Raw genomic sequence first — 14,165 nt, forward strand, 5'->3', positions numbered from 1 at the left:
CCTTAAGGGCCTGGCCACAGGACGGGAGGGATGGTGCTTGCCAGAGCAGAGTTAGATGGTCTAGGATGTGGGTGGTGTAGGCCAGGGTGGACGCGTAGGGGAGGGCAGGGGGAGTGCAGGAGATCTGCAGGAAGAGCTCTGGATGGAGCTCGGGAACCTGGGTTCAAGTTCTAGCATGGCCAAGAGCTCCTAAGAGAGCTCAGGTGAGTAATTGACCTCTCTGAGCCTCAGTTGACTTACTCGTACAATTGGTGGGAAGGACAGACTGACTAATCTGCAGGCTGTCCTCCAGCTTGGTTTATAAGTTGTGGGGGATGAAAATGGGGCTAAGGAATTGAATTTGGTTTCCCTGTGGTTAGCAACTTTTTTTTTTTAGCTACCATGTATTAAACATTTCTTAATAATGATCAACAACACTTCCAGAAGGATTTCTAAGCATTTTACGTATATGAATTTATTTGCTCCTCACAACAATCCTAGGAGGTAGGTGCTATGATTTTCCCCATCACACGGATTAGGAAACCGAAACACAGAGAGACTACGTAAGGAGCCCAAGTAGCGCAGCTGAGATTCAAACCAGGCAGTCTGGCAAATCCCGTTCTCCTCATCACCACGTTCAACATTCCAGGCACCGTGCTAAATGTTTGCCAAATCCTCTCCATTTTGCAGTTGAGAAACCTGAGCCTCAGAGCAGTTGAACAACAGTTGAAGGTCACACAACTGGGAAACAATAGAGATGAGGTTCCCAGTCAGCCTGGCTTCAGAGCCTCTGCTTCCCCCCATCCACCTCCCACAATCCTGCAGATCCTCAGGCCCCCAAAGCAAGTTTACCCAGTATCCTTATATTGCAAAGTCTCTTTGAGCAAGTCAGTTCCTCCTTCTGGGCCTCAGTTTCCCCAGCTAGAGGATGATGGGGTTGGACCAGCTGATCTTTGAGGTCCCTTGCAGCCCTGTGAATCCATGATTCTGGAGGTGTGGTGCTTCTGGCTGGAAGGGCAGATGTGGGCCCTGGGGTTGCAGCCAGGGAGGCTGGGGATGGAAAGAAGGGGGAGCTGCAGGAGACGGGGAGGGGCCATGGGGGCCAGTTGTATGAAGCAGAGGAGAGACACAGAGAGAGAAGCCCTGGGTACTGGGGGGGTGGCTCCCCAGTGAATTTGTTCCTTCTTCCTAGGGGTCCCCCAAAGTTCAGGGTAGGCCCACGAGAGCGCTGGGCAAGGGAGTAGGGGCCAGGCCAGCAATGAGCTGAGATAGAGCAGTTTGGGGAATTAACATTGCTGGGGTTTTGTTGTCTTTGTAAATACTCGGAGATGTCCAGTTATTTTAGAAAAATGTATTTGAAGCCGAGATGGCGTGTTTGTGTGGTTGGCCAGGCTTCCTGCTCATGAGCGTTCCGTTGAATTCCCCCCTTCAGGAACTGAGGATCGGTTCCAGGCCTGTACCCTCATGAGGATGTACACACCAGGGGTCTCCATGCTCTTCTCGGGGGCCCCACAGGCACTCTGGGGTGCCCCCTCTCACCCCCCACTCGTGCACACACATCTGCTGCTGCACCTTTTAAGACTCAATGCGGCCGTGGCAAGCACCGCTCCCCACTGGCTGTGCCCGGGCCGCTTCATTTTCCCCAGGGCATGCTGGCTGAGAAATGGTGCCCAGTGCATCCTGTGGTGGAGGGGAATGTCATGTGCTGATGACATTAGGGAATGGGCTTCAGTACGAGGCAGGCTCTCTTCACTTTGGAAAATTGATGGAATCACCTTTGCCCCAGTGTCACCTCCCCGTCTCCCCCTGCCAGGCCCCCAGCTGTCGCTGTGCTGGGCCCTTCAGAAGCCTCCTCACGCATCACAGCTTTGGGCTAACCTCCTTTCTGGCTTGGAGGAGTCAGGGTTCTGGGCAGGCATCAGGGCACCCAGGGACATGGATCTATGTGGAGGGCAGTGGTTGGTCCCTGATCCCTGCCCCTCCATGATGGGTCACCGGACATCGGCTATGGTGGTCTGGGTCGTGGGTGAACCTGGCTTTCAAGCATCCAGCAAAGGGTGCAGCCTATCACATGGGTGCCATCCGAAGCCTTCTTAATCCAGCATGCTGTGGTCTGCGTGCCCAGGGGGAGGCCCTCCCTCTAAACACCACTGTGGGGAGCTTGAAGGGACTGACAAAGGGTTATGGGATCTAGTTCCAGACCGAGCAGGGACAGATGAGCTGACCAGTGAGCAAGTGTTGCTAAAGGTGAGGTTACAGGGACAACTTTGTTCTTTCCAAAGCTGAGCTCAGGCCATGTCTCTGGGTCACTGCTGATGGGTCACTCCCACGAGCTCTGGAAGGGCATTTGCAAGATGGGCACCCTGGGCTTCCCCTCCCCCTACCTCTTTCAGCCTCCTGGGCCTGTGTCATTGGATGGGCTCAGAGCACAGCTAGGCAGACCTCATGGCTCGGATCATCTCTGAGAAATGAAGGCCAGGGAAAGGAGAGAAGAGGGCGTGGTCAGGTGGGAAGTGGGGGCTTGCAAAACAGGAACACACCCGTTTGCCATTTACCAAAAATTTCCCCCCTTTCTCTTAAAGCTGCTGTTTCCGCAAGGGAAAATTTGTATTTGTATGTGAGTAAACTGCGCTGTCTTAATGAACTGAAAGCAAGGACAGGATGAGAGTTTTTTGTCCTCACGACTGAGAACAAAGAGCAGCTCATTGCTCTTTGGCAGCTAGCATGGGCACCACCCCCTGGACCCTAACCTCTCTCGCTGCCCTCTCCTCCATCAGAGCAGAGCTGAGACCCGAGAAGGGCTCGCCGCATGTCATCCTCGCCCCAGAGTCCTGGCCGGGAGCATGGCTTTGGCCGGGCAGAGGCAGCTGGCCTGGCCTGCAGGAAGCACCACACTCTTCCCCGAGGCCGGGCAGCAGCCTGATGAGAGGGGGCAGGCGAGGGGCAAGTGTGCTTTCAGGGAGGGCTGGAGGCTGCCATTTCTTGGCGGCTCAGATGACAGTGGAAAAAAAGATGGAGGGAGGAATTCAGAGACTCTGACCCACTGGCATCCCCTTTCCCTGCCAAGCCAAGAAGTCTCCCCACCATCTCCGGCCTCGGAGACAAAGCCTTGTTTTCTGGAAGGCCTTGCCTCAGCCCTCGAATCTCAGGGAGGATGTCTTGCTAGGTCCAAAAGAGTTTCATTCAGAGGACTCGCCAGGCCCCCTCCACCGGTCTACCCGTCACCGACTCTCCTTCACTCCAAGTGGGGACTGTTTCCCGACTTCCACTTTCGGTTTTAGGTCTGGGGGACAACAGCCTTGGTTTTGGAGTGTTGCAGGATTTGGTGTGGCTCATCGGTCACAACGCTTTGCAACCTGGGTGGAGGTAGCTAGGGCCACGGGGGAGGCCCGGGCTGCCGCACGGGCTCTCCCCACGAGATAGAGCTTCAGGGCCGGGACTGCCTTTCCCTCTGCAGCTTCTGGAGCCCAGTCATTTGCTGCCTGTCCCCGGCCCTCTAGTCCCGGCGGAGGAGCCTTCTACGGGGAGAAGGTGGTGGTGGTCTCGGCCTCCACGCTCATGGAGGAGCGCCGGGTGTGACGGCAGGAGGACCACTGCCGGAGCCGCTCCTGGCTCAGGCAGCCCAAGTCCTTGAAGAGCTTGAAGAGGTCGCTTCGGAACTTGACGCCAATGAAGGCATATAAGAAAGGGTTGACGCAGCAGCGGATAGAGGCCAGGCTGTAGGTGACGTCGTAGGCGATGTTGAGCTGCTTGCTGAGCTCACAGCTGCCGCTGCCAGTGATATTGAAGTTGACCACCGTCTGGGCCAGGACCACCCCATTGTAGGGCAGCTGGAAGGCGATGAAGACCACGACCACAGCGATGATGACCTTGATAGCCTTGTTGCGCTCGAAGTTGCGGGCCTGGAGCAGGGTGCGGATGATGACGAGGTAGCAGAAGCTCATGGCCCCCAGGGGGATCAGAAAGCCCACCACCATCTGGGCCACCTGGATGGTGATCAAGTCTTCCACGTGCTCGGTGATGAGGGAGCACCGCAGTGCTTGCTCACTGCTGCTCTTCTGGAGGCCGCTGTACAGCAGCTCTGGGGTGGAGAGCACCATGGCCAGCATCCAGATGCCCACGCAGGACAGCTTGCTGATGAAAAGGACGCGGGCACGGTGGCGGTGGGCCGAGACGGCCTGGACAATGGCCACATAGCGGTCGATGCTGATGCAAAGAAGCAGTAGCATGCCACTGAAGAAGCTTATCTTGTAGATGCCAAAGATGATCTTGCAAACGTGCACGCTGAAGGTCCAGGACTTGGCTGCGCTGTATGCCCAGAAGGGAAGGGTCAGGAGGAAGAGGATGTCCGCCATGGCCAGGTTGAGCAGGTAGGTGTCAGTCATGGTCTTGAGCCTCTTGAAATAGATGTAGGTCAGCACGACCAGCCCGTTGCCCAGAAGGCCCATGAAGCAAATGATGGTGTACATGATTGGCAGGAACCAGGCTTTAAAGTTCCGCACGTCCTTCTTGAAGCACACGGACTCATAAAGTGTGTAGTCCACCGTGGTATTGTCTCCAATGTAATCATCTGTGACCTCATCTTGGCACAGGCACACCTGCGGGGAGGGGAACAGGGCAACACGATCCAGCTTAGCTGAGTGGGATCCAGCTCAGCTCAGCTAATCTTGCTGCGTGTGGTCCCCATCATGGGCATCATGGGCATCATCAGCATCACCTGCAAATTCTCGGACCCCACCTGAGACCTATGAACCAGAATCTCGGGGCGGGGGGAGGCGGGGCTCTGGAATCTGTTTTTCTAAACTTTCCAGGTGGTTCTTTGGTTTGAAACCAGTGTTTCCCAAATTTTAACATGCATATGAATTACCTGGAGATCTTGTCAAAATGCATGTCCTGATTGACTAGGCTGGGACCTGAGGTTCTGTGCTTCTAGTAAGTAGCAAGGGTCTGTTTTTGCCAACTCAGAGAGGCTCGACATTACGTGCCCTGACGGTAGACTGGAAATCGTCTGGGCTTTGAGGTCACATGAGCCTTGGGTCGGATAAACACACTTTATCTCTGAGCCTCAGTTTCCTCATCTATGAAGTGGACATGACTACTATCTCCCTCACGTGGCTGGGGTGAGGTGCTTAACCTCGATTCTGGCACCCAGAAACTCCAGAAGAGTAGGAAGGTGAGTCTCTCATCTTGAGTCTCCTTTTAGAATCTGCTAGAAAGAGTTTTCCGGGAGCCTACAAAATACTTCAGCATTTGAGGGAAAATCCATGTCGGGGTTAAGGTGGAGGAGGGCCTGGAGTCAGAAGAGAGGAAGGCAGATGCTCTGTTAAGCCTGGAAGCCCTGGTTTGGGGCGAGCTGCTGTGACACTGGGTGGTGAGTGACTTGCAGAATTCTACGGATCCCTAGGGCCCGAGGCACGGTGCCGGGCATGCGGCAGGGGCTCCAGCAAGTTGTGCCCGAGTGCACTGAACTGCACGGCTATGACAGGGGTGGAGGATGCACCTCTGGGCCACAGCCTCCTCAGCTGTGATGGAGTCCTCCCTGCATCCCCAGGAAGAGCAGGTGGCTCCATCTCCCACTCTCCCTCTGCACTCCCACCCTCTCCCCCTACCTCTCTGTCTCTCTTTTCCTCGCCTCTTTCGGCAGATCCCGATCAGCCGGGCTCAGCTGCTCAGGGCCTTTTTTTGGCCCGTCCGCAGGGCAGGGTGAAGGTTCAGGCAGCCTGCTGTGATTTTATCAAGGAAGGAGGGCACGCGCCCCAGTGCCTCTGTGCACAGTGACGGCTGAACCTCTGCAGGCTGGCAGCTGGGCTGCAAGACTGCCTGGGGAAGCTCACGGCCCCTCCTCTGGGAACTGGGCTCTGGGCAGCTCACCGTGATGGGTTTTCACGCAACTGGGCTGCTGGAGGGACTTTAGAGATGAGGAAAGGGAGGCTTTTGGAGAACTTCGCTCAAGGTCACACAGCCGGAGTGGAACCTAGTCTCTTCCCCACAGCCCGTCTCTCTCTTTCTCACTTTCAAATCCTGACTTTCTCACTGTCACAGAACGAGAACAAAATAATATCCAGGAGCCTTTTCTCTGGGCACTGCTATCTTGAGAAAAGTCAGTGGCACTCCCCTTTCCCTCATCTGGGCGTGACTGCAGCCTGGGGGTCCTGGGGAGGCTGGCTGCTCTCGGCCACCCGTGGTAAGTCCCAGGGTTTTAAGTCCAGGGTCCCTGGACATAAGGGGGTACACCCAGCCTCTATGAAGTGTGCTCTCCACCACCCTGTCCTGCTTCTTTTTCTACCCTTTACTACTTCCGGACTCTGGGCCACTAGGCATGATGCCTCTGCAGCCCACAGCCCCACCACATCCTGCCCCATCTGAGCCACCCCCATTCCCCCAAGTAAAGAGAATGAGCCCCAGCTGTCCCTCATGCCCTCCCCAACCTTCCAGCTTCCACTTCTAGCAGTACAGCCCCTCCAGAGTCCTGAAACGGGAAAGAAAGAAGGGAGGGAGTGGTGATGGGGAAGGGGGCCAAGCTGTGGGCTGCAGCCCAAGCTCCGGGGGGCCTCTGGGATGGGGTTTTGGGAACAGTGCCCAGCTTGGGGCCTGCCTCTGGCCGGAGCTCCTGGAAACCTGCCCCTCTGGCCTCCAGACTTGGGGAAGAGCCAAATTCTGAAGGACTGCCTCTCCAGCTCTGGCCTTGGCACCCCCCTTCCCCTCCTGAGAGCTCCCACCCCCAAGAAATGGAAGAGAGTAGACTATGAGTTACAGTTTCTTCTAACTCCAGCCCTCGGTGGGGCCAGCTTTCCTGTCTCCATTTCTGGGACTGAGAAGCAGAACAGTGTAAATTGGGGGACTTTGCTCCTGCAGAGTTTGGGCCCTCTAAAGTATGTGCATTCCCCCCACCCCCAGTGTCCTGGGCCCCATGCTTTCTTCCCTCCCCACTAAGTGGGGCTCAAATGGTCCTCTTTATTTCACAGAAGGGACTGGGGCCTCCAGGGGAGGCTTTGACTGGACACTGGGGGAGGGAGACAGCTTTGTGCAGTTCCTCTCCACAGACTCAGATGGAGCCCACATTTCTATATCCTGGATGGGGACAGTGGAAGTGGGGTGGCGGAGAGGGTGGTATCTTATTTTCCTCTGTGTTTTAATTTAAATGGTGTCGAGGATGTTCAGAGACCACATGTGGCTTTGTAGGGTCACTCAGAGGATGGAGCAGGGCAGCCATCAGCTTAAGGAATGGCGGGTGGGTTTGTGTCTGGGTCTCTTTCCTTCCAGCAAGTGCCCACCTCCTCCACCAGGACCCTGGGGCTGGGAAAGGGTGGGCTTGGGGAGAGAACAGAGCTTTTGTTGGCCACAGATCTCACCTGGAAAATGACAAGAAGAGCCACCACCAGCAGGCTTTTCATTGGTTTCCCTGCAGGAGACAAGGTGAGAAAGTTAGTGCTTGGCAGGGACAGCTCTTTGTTAGGAAAGAAAGCCTCAGGGAGGGGTGGGGGCACTGTTGGGAACTTCCATCACAAGCTCCAGGCACCACGTTTGCCTGGAACATCAGAACCAGATTGTGCCTTGAAGGACCTGGCAGGCTGCCCAGCCTTGCCCGCTCTCACCTCCCCTTCCTCCACTCCGATGTCCTGGAAAGGAGTGGGATCCGAATGCAGGGCAGCCCCCGCGCCCCACCCCCTTCTTGGCTCTTCAGGGCATCTTCTGGAGTTGGAAAGCCCACCCTAGCCCACACCACCCCTCAAGGCTGAGTTTGGACTGACCCTGACTCCTGGGTCGGAGCGGCCCCTCCCACTCCAACTTGTGTGGGAAGCAAGGCCCTGAGGGGGTGGTGGTAACGTGTGTGTGTGTGTGTGTGTGTGTGTGTCCTGCACTGCTCCATCTTTCCTGCATCCTGGTGAGTGGGCAGCCCCATCTGTAGCCCGGAGTGTCCTCTAAAGGAGGCCAGCTGAGGAGATAGGCTGATGCCACAGGGCTAGGTGGAGGAGTGAGGTTGTCTCCTGGCATCTCAAGGATGGGAAAGTGCTTCAGGGACCCATCTGCTCCCCATAATCCCCCCCATTCGACTGGCATTCATTAAGGCCAACTGGTGGTTTACTTGGCCTACTCCCTCAGCCTGTCTGTGGAGCAGGGACCTCTTCCCTTTTACCCAGTGCAGGCCCAGAATCAAGAAGGCATCCAGGGGGGCGCCTGGGTGGCTCAGTCATTAAGCGCCTGCCTTCAGCTCAGGTCATGATCCCAGGGTCCTGGGATCGAGCCCCGCATCGGGCTCCCTGCTCCGCGGGAAGCCTGCTTCTCCCTCTCCCACTCCCCCTGCTTGTGTTCCTGCTCTCGCTATCTCTCTCTCTCTGTCAAACAAATAAATAAAATCTTAAAAAAAAAAAAAAAAGAAGGCATCCAGGAACCATGTGTTGATGGATGAATGGATGAATGAGTGAGTGATTGAATGCCCCGCTTCCCCTTCTTCCAGGGGAGAGAGCACCAGGGTGGCCTGAGGGGACACTGTGGTACAACAGAGACTTTTCTCTGAGGTAACTACTTTTTTTGCCTGCCTGAAGTGTGTGTGTATGTTTGCTCTTTAACTTGTTTCTAACCTGGGGCCTCTCGAGATGTGGGAAAAGGGAAGACACTCAGCTATGGGAAGGGACCCTGCCCCGGCCTGGGCGGAGCAGGGTCGGAACCTGGGCACATTCTGGAAGTCGGGAGGCTCTCTTGAGTCTGAGCAGCAAGTTGAGACCCCAGGTTAGCACAGGCCTGGTGTGCTGTGGACAGAGGATGGGCCCTTGGCCGCTCAGTTCTGCTTTGTGGCTGAGCTGAGGGCTGGAGTGGGAGATTATTTCCTCTGAGGGCTGAGCAGGGAGGACAGTGCACAGGGTAATTTATCTCACCTAACCATCTGGGAGCACCGGGCGGGCCAGAGTTGTGCTTTCTTTCCTTTGTAGCCCCCTCCCTGTAACCTGACCCTCAGGCGCTCCCAGCCAGGGCCTGGCCCATAGGACAGTCAGTAACTGGGATGCCACAAATGAATGCCAAGGCAGGACTCGCAGGCCGGTCACGCCTCCAGTCTCAATAGGGACAGGGAAATGCTTGGGAATCTGCTTCAGGCACCTTCTGGAAGCTGGGGGCCCTCCTCCTGCCAGCGAGGGGTTCTGCTTCCCAAGAGGGAGCAGATTGCCTGTGATTCTCTGTCCTTGGCTACAGCGCCACCTGCTGGAAGTCTCTCTGCACGACACCCAGTTTACTGCATGCTCCATCCAGGTGGAGGGTCTACGGCTGGGGATTCTGGGTTTGGGGGTTCCTGGGCCAAGGAGGAAGAGCTTCAAGCCACATAAATAAATAGGTATTTCTCCCACCTCAAGCAGGTTATACTGCACACCACTGCTAGACACGTCTTTCTAAGGCAGCGCTTTGATGCCAGCTCCCACCAGGCCTCCTAAATGCTGAGGACCTCTCTATCCAGCCCTAAAGAGGAAGGCCCTGAGGCTCAGTATGGCAGTCAAGCCCCTCACCGTCTACCTGCACCTGCCTTCCTGGTGTGTCTTCTCTTTCTGAGGACAGGCACCCACTGTCCTGTTGTCCCCCACTTGTGCCTGAGTTTCCACAGTCCTGGGTGGGAATAGATGATTGTGCAACATCCTAGCTCCCCTCTCCCATCCCCCTTCCTCGCTGAATTACCGTGGGAGGCCCCACTCAATCCCACATCTCTATCTTCAACACGTTCTTGTCAGGGTCCAATGCACTGCCCATCCTCCACTGACTCATCTTAGTGTGAAGTGCTCGAGGTTTCTTTAAACATGTACAAATCTTTCGTTACTCTAGAGAAAGCCTGCTTTGACTGTCAGTGAGAACTGAGAAACCTCAAAGTTTTGATAAGTCACAACGGGTAGATACAAGGAGTAAGAACTGTTTCGATTTCACTCCATCAACCCCTTCCCCTGGGCCCTGTCTCCTTTCTTTGTCCCTGGTGGAGGGGAGGGGAAAGGAGGTGCGACTAGGGTGTGTGTGCGTGTGTAGATGATTTCTCATTCCAGGTGTATTGGAAATGGTGGATGAATAAGGATTTGTAGAGCCAAGAAAGGCCATTTTCAAGAAAGGTAACCAAATGGGAATTTAGGGGAACTCTGGTGTGTGGCAGGAGCCTGGTCAGCGGCCATGAGTCAGAACATTTCTGTCTGTTACAAAGTCATAAAGCAACAGGCCTTGGGCAGCAGCTTGGGTGAGGCCACTGAAGTTGGGAATCTCAGGGGTTGGGTAGTGGATGACTTATATGTTGGGTATTTTCTGAGTTCTTGAGTTTCTAGTAATAATCATAATGAAAAGAAAATTCCCTAGAAGTCCCACCTGAGCTCCCAGCAAGGGAAACTGCCTTCCTGTCTGGGAGGAGAGGATTGCTGGTTGGTTGCTCTCCCAAATCCCAAACTTTCATCCCCACATTTTCCAGGCCCCCAGGGAATCATGGCTGCCCATTAGCTGGCCCTAAAAGCCACCCCAAACTTTTTCCTCTCCGGAATTCCTCACCTGCCAACACAACTTTTTTAAGGGGGCAGAAGAGAGGGGGAGGGAAGAAGCAGGGAGGCGGTAAGGAAATTTGGAGAGAAGGTGAGAAGCCTGGGGGTCCCCCTTTCAGACAGGCAGGGATGGATGACAGCTGGTGGAACCTTGTAGTCCCTATGATATCAACTGTTTACCCAGTGATATAATTCAAATTCAATGAGCTTTCATTATGCACCAAACCGTTCCATGTATGATCATTTTCATCATCACAAAAGCCCTGAGGTAGGTACTACTGTAATCCCCATCCAGTACTGAGGAAACTGAAGCACCCTGAGATTAGCCACTTTCCCAGAGTCACACCATTGGCTAATAGTGGAGCTGGGCTTTGAATACTTCAGTCTCCAGAAGCCACACTCTTAACCTCTATTTTGTGCTGCCTCTTAGTCTTTGTGTAGCTCTCCCTCATAACATCCTGTGAGCGATGCCTTGTGATTCTCATGCTATATTCCAAAATATAGAGGCCCAGAGAGATTAAACCACTTGCCTGGGGTCACACAGCTGCCAAGAGATGGATCTGAGATTTGAATGGAACTCTCACTACTATGTTACCTTACATTTCCAATGAGTCCTCTGTGTATAGGGACCTCCATGGAGCGTGACAAGAATCCTCACTTTCCCACATCCCGTGGGTCATCCAGCTCTGTTGCTTCTATCCCCTAACACCTCAGAGCTGGCCCTACCTCTGCCCTGACATAAGGCTTCAGAGCTCCTTCTGAAATGCAACTCACATCCCTTAACTCACCTGACTGAAAAAGAAAAATCTTCACTGGCTCTCCATTGCTTTCAGGACAAACCCCTCAGCGATGCCACACAAAATCTTAAAGACTGGTCCTGCCTGTGCCTCCTGCCTCCCTTCTTACCTTCCTCCTTGGCATGACCACATTCTTTACACCCCCCTCAACTTGCTCCTACCCTGTTTCTATTAGCTTTTGTCAGAGCTGACTGGCGGGGAGTCCAAAGGCTGAGTCCCCAGGATGTTGGCTACATTGGATTTTCAAGAAATTGGATTTGGATGCCTTTAGGTGGGGCTTGCACCCACTGGTTCACTCTGCTCCCCTCCACTTACCACATCTTACACCCCTTCCCTCACTTGCCTTGTTGGCCTCTGATGGAAATCGAGTCTGCTCTCCCTGCCACATCCTGACTCCCTTGTTCCTCCTTGTCTGGTTTGGTAACTTGTACATGCCTTTCAAAACGCAACTTAAATGCTCCCCCGACCCATGTTCACTACTTTTCTTTGAGCTTCCCACGTGCCTCACCGTTATCCCATGAGCACTATGTTTCCCTCTGTCTCAGTGGCTTATTGACAGAAGTATCTCTCTCCCCACAAGACTGGTCATGCCTGAATTCCCCCATCAATGATAGTTGACCAGAAGAAGGTACCAAAGCAACCAAAGGAGGTTCCAACAGCTCCCTGAGGCTGCAGCGTTCCCCTCCGCCCCAGCCATGCTCCCAGGCCAGGAGGCTTTGGCCCTGCATTCCTTCAGCTTCCCTCTGCCACCATTTCAGGCCAAGCTATGAGACCTAAGTCTCTCACAGGCTCATTTTTTCCTTTTCTCTGTTTTGGAGAAGTCTGAAGTCTTAAGACTCTTCTCTCTCGAAGGTGGGGAGGGCGCCTCGGGCTGCTCATTCAAATCATGAAAGAGACCAACTCAGCTCGGCTTTCGTGTTTTCATTTTGTGTAACAGAAACTCTGCCTCTTCACCCACCTCTTGCTCCCTGCTGGGCAGACAAGACAGAAAAAAACAGATCGTTCACGGCCCATCCATCCCCCCTACCAACGGCCCCGAGTCCATTCTGAGCAAAGCTTCTCTCAGTGGCTTTCCTTCCTACCCGAATTTCTTCCTACCCCGAGAGAACCGTTGGGGTTCTCTCTCAAGTTGAGTGAAGCAGGCGAGAACATCCCTTTCTCCTAAACCAGAGGTTGCCCTCCCTCCCCGCATCAAAGTCTGTGAGGCTAGCACCCCAAACCTAGGTCTGGGGGAAGACCCTCAGTGGTGGACTGGGGCTGGTTCTCAGAGGCCCGTGGAACCAGTGAGCACATCCCTCCCTGACTCTCTGCTCAGTCATTTCAAGCCCTGAAATAGTCTAAGGCTTGAAATCAACCCTTGAGGGGGAGAATTTACACTATGGAAATTGACAAGAACAGCCAGTCAGCACCCGTCCCCCTCTGGGGGAGCAGGTTTTCCAACATTTCCCAGCAGCCTACGGGGACGCACAGAGGTCACACAGAGAGTCAGAAACCAGTCCTCAGTGGGTGATGGCCTGCATTCTGTGACTGTGGTAAGTGGGGTGGGGGTCTGGGGAGTGGGATTAGGGAGCAGGTTGGGAGGAGAGGAAGTTGGGAGAGATTTTTAAAAACTAAAATCAACTCAGAGTTCTTGATGTCATTCATTCATTCATTCATTCATTCATTCATTCATTCATTCCACAGACTTTCTGCTCACACCCCCAAAGCATCAGAGATGGAGGTGCGAGGATCAGGCCGCACCTTCCAGGCCTTCCAGTGGTGGGCTGGGTGGCTACTTTAACCCCTCTACCGCGGATCGCTGGGTCTGCCCAGGATTCCGGGTAGGCTGGGTTGGCGGGGGGAGGCAGAGTAAAGGCAAGAGGCTGTGGTGTGGTGGGAGGAGTGTGAGGACAGCACAGGGCGCACCAGTGAACCTTCACTTTTTAAAGGCAACCTCTTGCGGCTTTGAGGCTGCCGTGGTGCTTCGCTTGCTGGTGAGAATGAACCATCCAGGAACTTGGCCTTTGTAGCCTCAGCCGGGCCTGATTTCATAGCTGAGATTTACACATGGGGGTGTCTGGAGCTGGACGTACCCCTCAGAACCCTCTCAGAGCTTCTTTTGTAATCCCTCTAGTTAAGCCTGAGGTTGGACCAGAGGACAGGCTTTTCAAAGGGAAGAGTCATCTGCCAGGGCAGAACAAGTGAAGAAGTGAGGCAGGGGCCATGCTGGAGGCCTGGGCTATGACTTCTCCAGGCTGTCCTGTTTCCTGTGGCCCACCCAGCCTTTAACCTGCAAGTGGCGGCAGCAAAGCCAGGGGGACGTGGAGCCGGCTTGCGTTTTGCCTCGTAAGTACCGCTGGTACAAGGCGGCACCTTCCATTTGCTCCTAAGAGCACAAGCTTCTGATCCCCACTTAGCAGATGAGAAAGGTAGAAAGCAGAGGGAGGACGAGGAATGGAGGGCCCGGAGTCCTCTGAGGACTTTGCCTCTGATGAAACAGGTCCCATCACCCCTAGCTGAGATGAAGACAGGTGCCGTCCGGGTCACCACCAACCCCAGCCCTGTAGCCTTCTCCAGTCCCTACTGTTCTAGAAAGACACCACCTTGCCCCCCCAGCCCCCATCTTCCCTGGTGCCAAAGGTTACCTCTTCCCCCAGGTCTGAAAGGTGCATCCGTTTGTACCTGGGAGAACAGGGTGGCATTCTCTGGAAGCAGATACTGATTGCCACCAAAGTAGAACCTGATTTCTCTGGGAGGCTCCCCCATGCCTTCCATCCCCCTCCCCCGCCTCCATTCCACAGAGTCAGGCTGGATGTCAGAGTGACCCAGTGCTGCTCTTTCCCACACAGGGAGGCTCACTCACCCAGGTCCATGACACTCTCTGGGCAGCTGAAACCACACAGGAAGGCTGTGC

General features: G+C 54.6%; 1 protein-coding gene across 1 annotated transcript; it reads right to left on the bottom strand.

The window, feature by feature from the left end:
* Nucleotides 1–434: 434 nt before the first annotated feature.
* Nucleotides 435–14,165, bottom strand: CCR7 (C-C motif chemokine receptor 7). Its single transcript, XM_054510816.2, has 3 exons — nt 14,115–14,165; nt 7,332–7,381; nt 435–4,577 (listed from the first exon to the last, which is right to left on the bottom strand). The coding sequence occupies exons 1-3, from the start codon at nt 14,122–14,124 to the stop codon at nt 3,498–3,500; spliced, it is 1,140 nt and encodes a 379-aa protein (XP_054366791.2). The 5' UTR covers nt 14,125–14,165; the 3' UTR covers nt 435–3,497.

Source organism: Mirounga angustirostris, unplaced genomic scaffold (assembly GCF_029215605.1).
Source record: "Mirounga angustirostris isolate CCGP_5_RB_7025 unplaced genomic scaffold, mMirAng1.0.hap1 SCAF_17, whole genome shotgun sequence".
NCBI lineage: Eukaryota > Metazoa > Chordata > Mammalia > Carnivora > Phocidae > Mirounga > Mirounga angustirostris.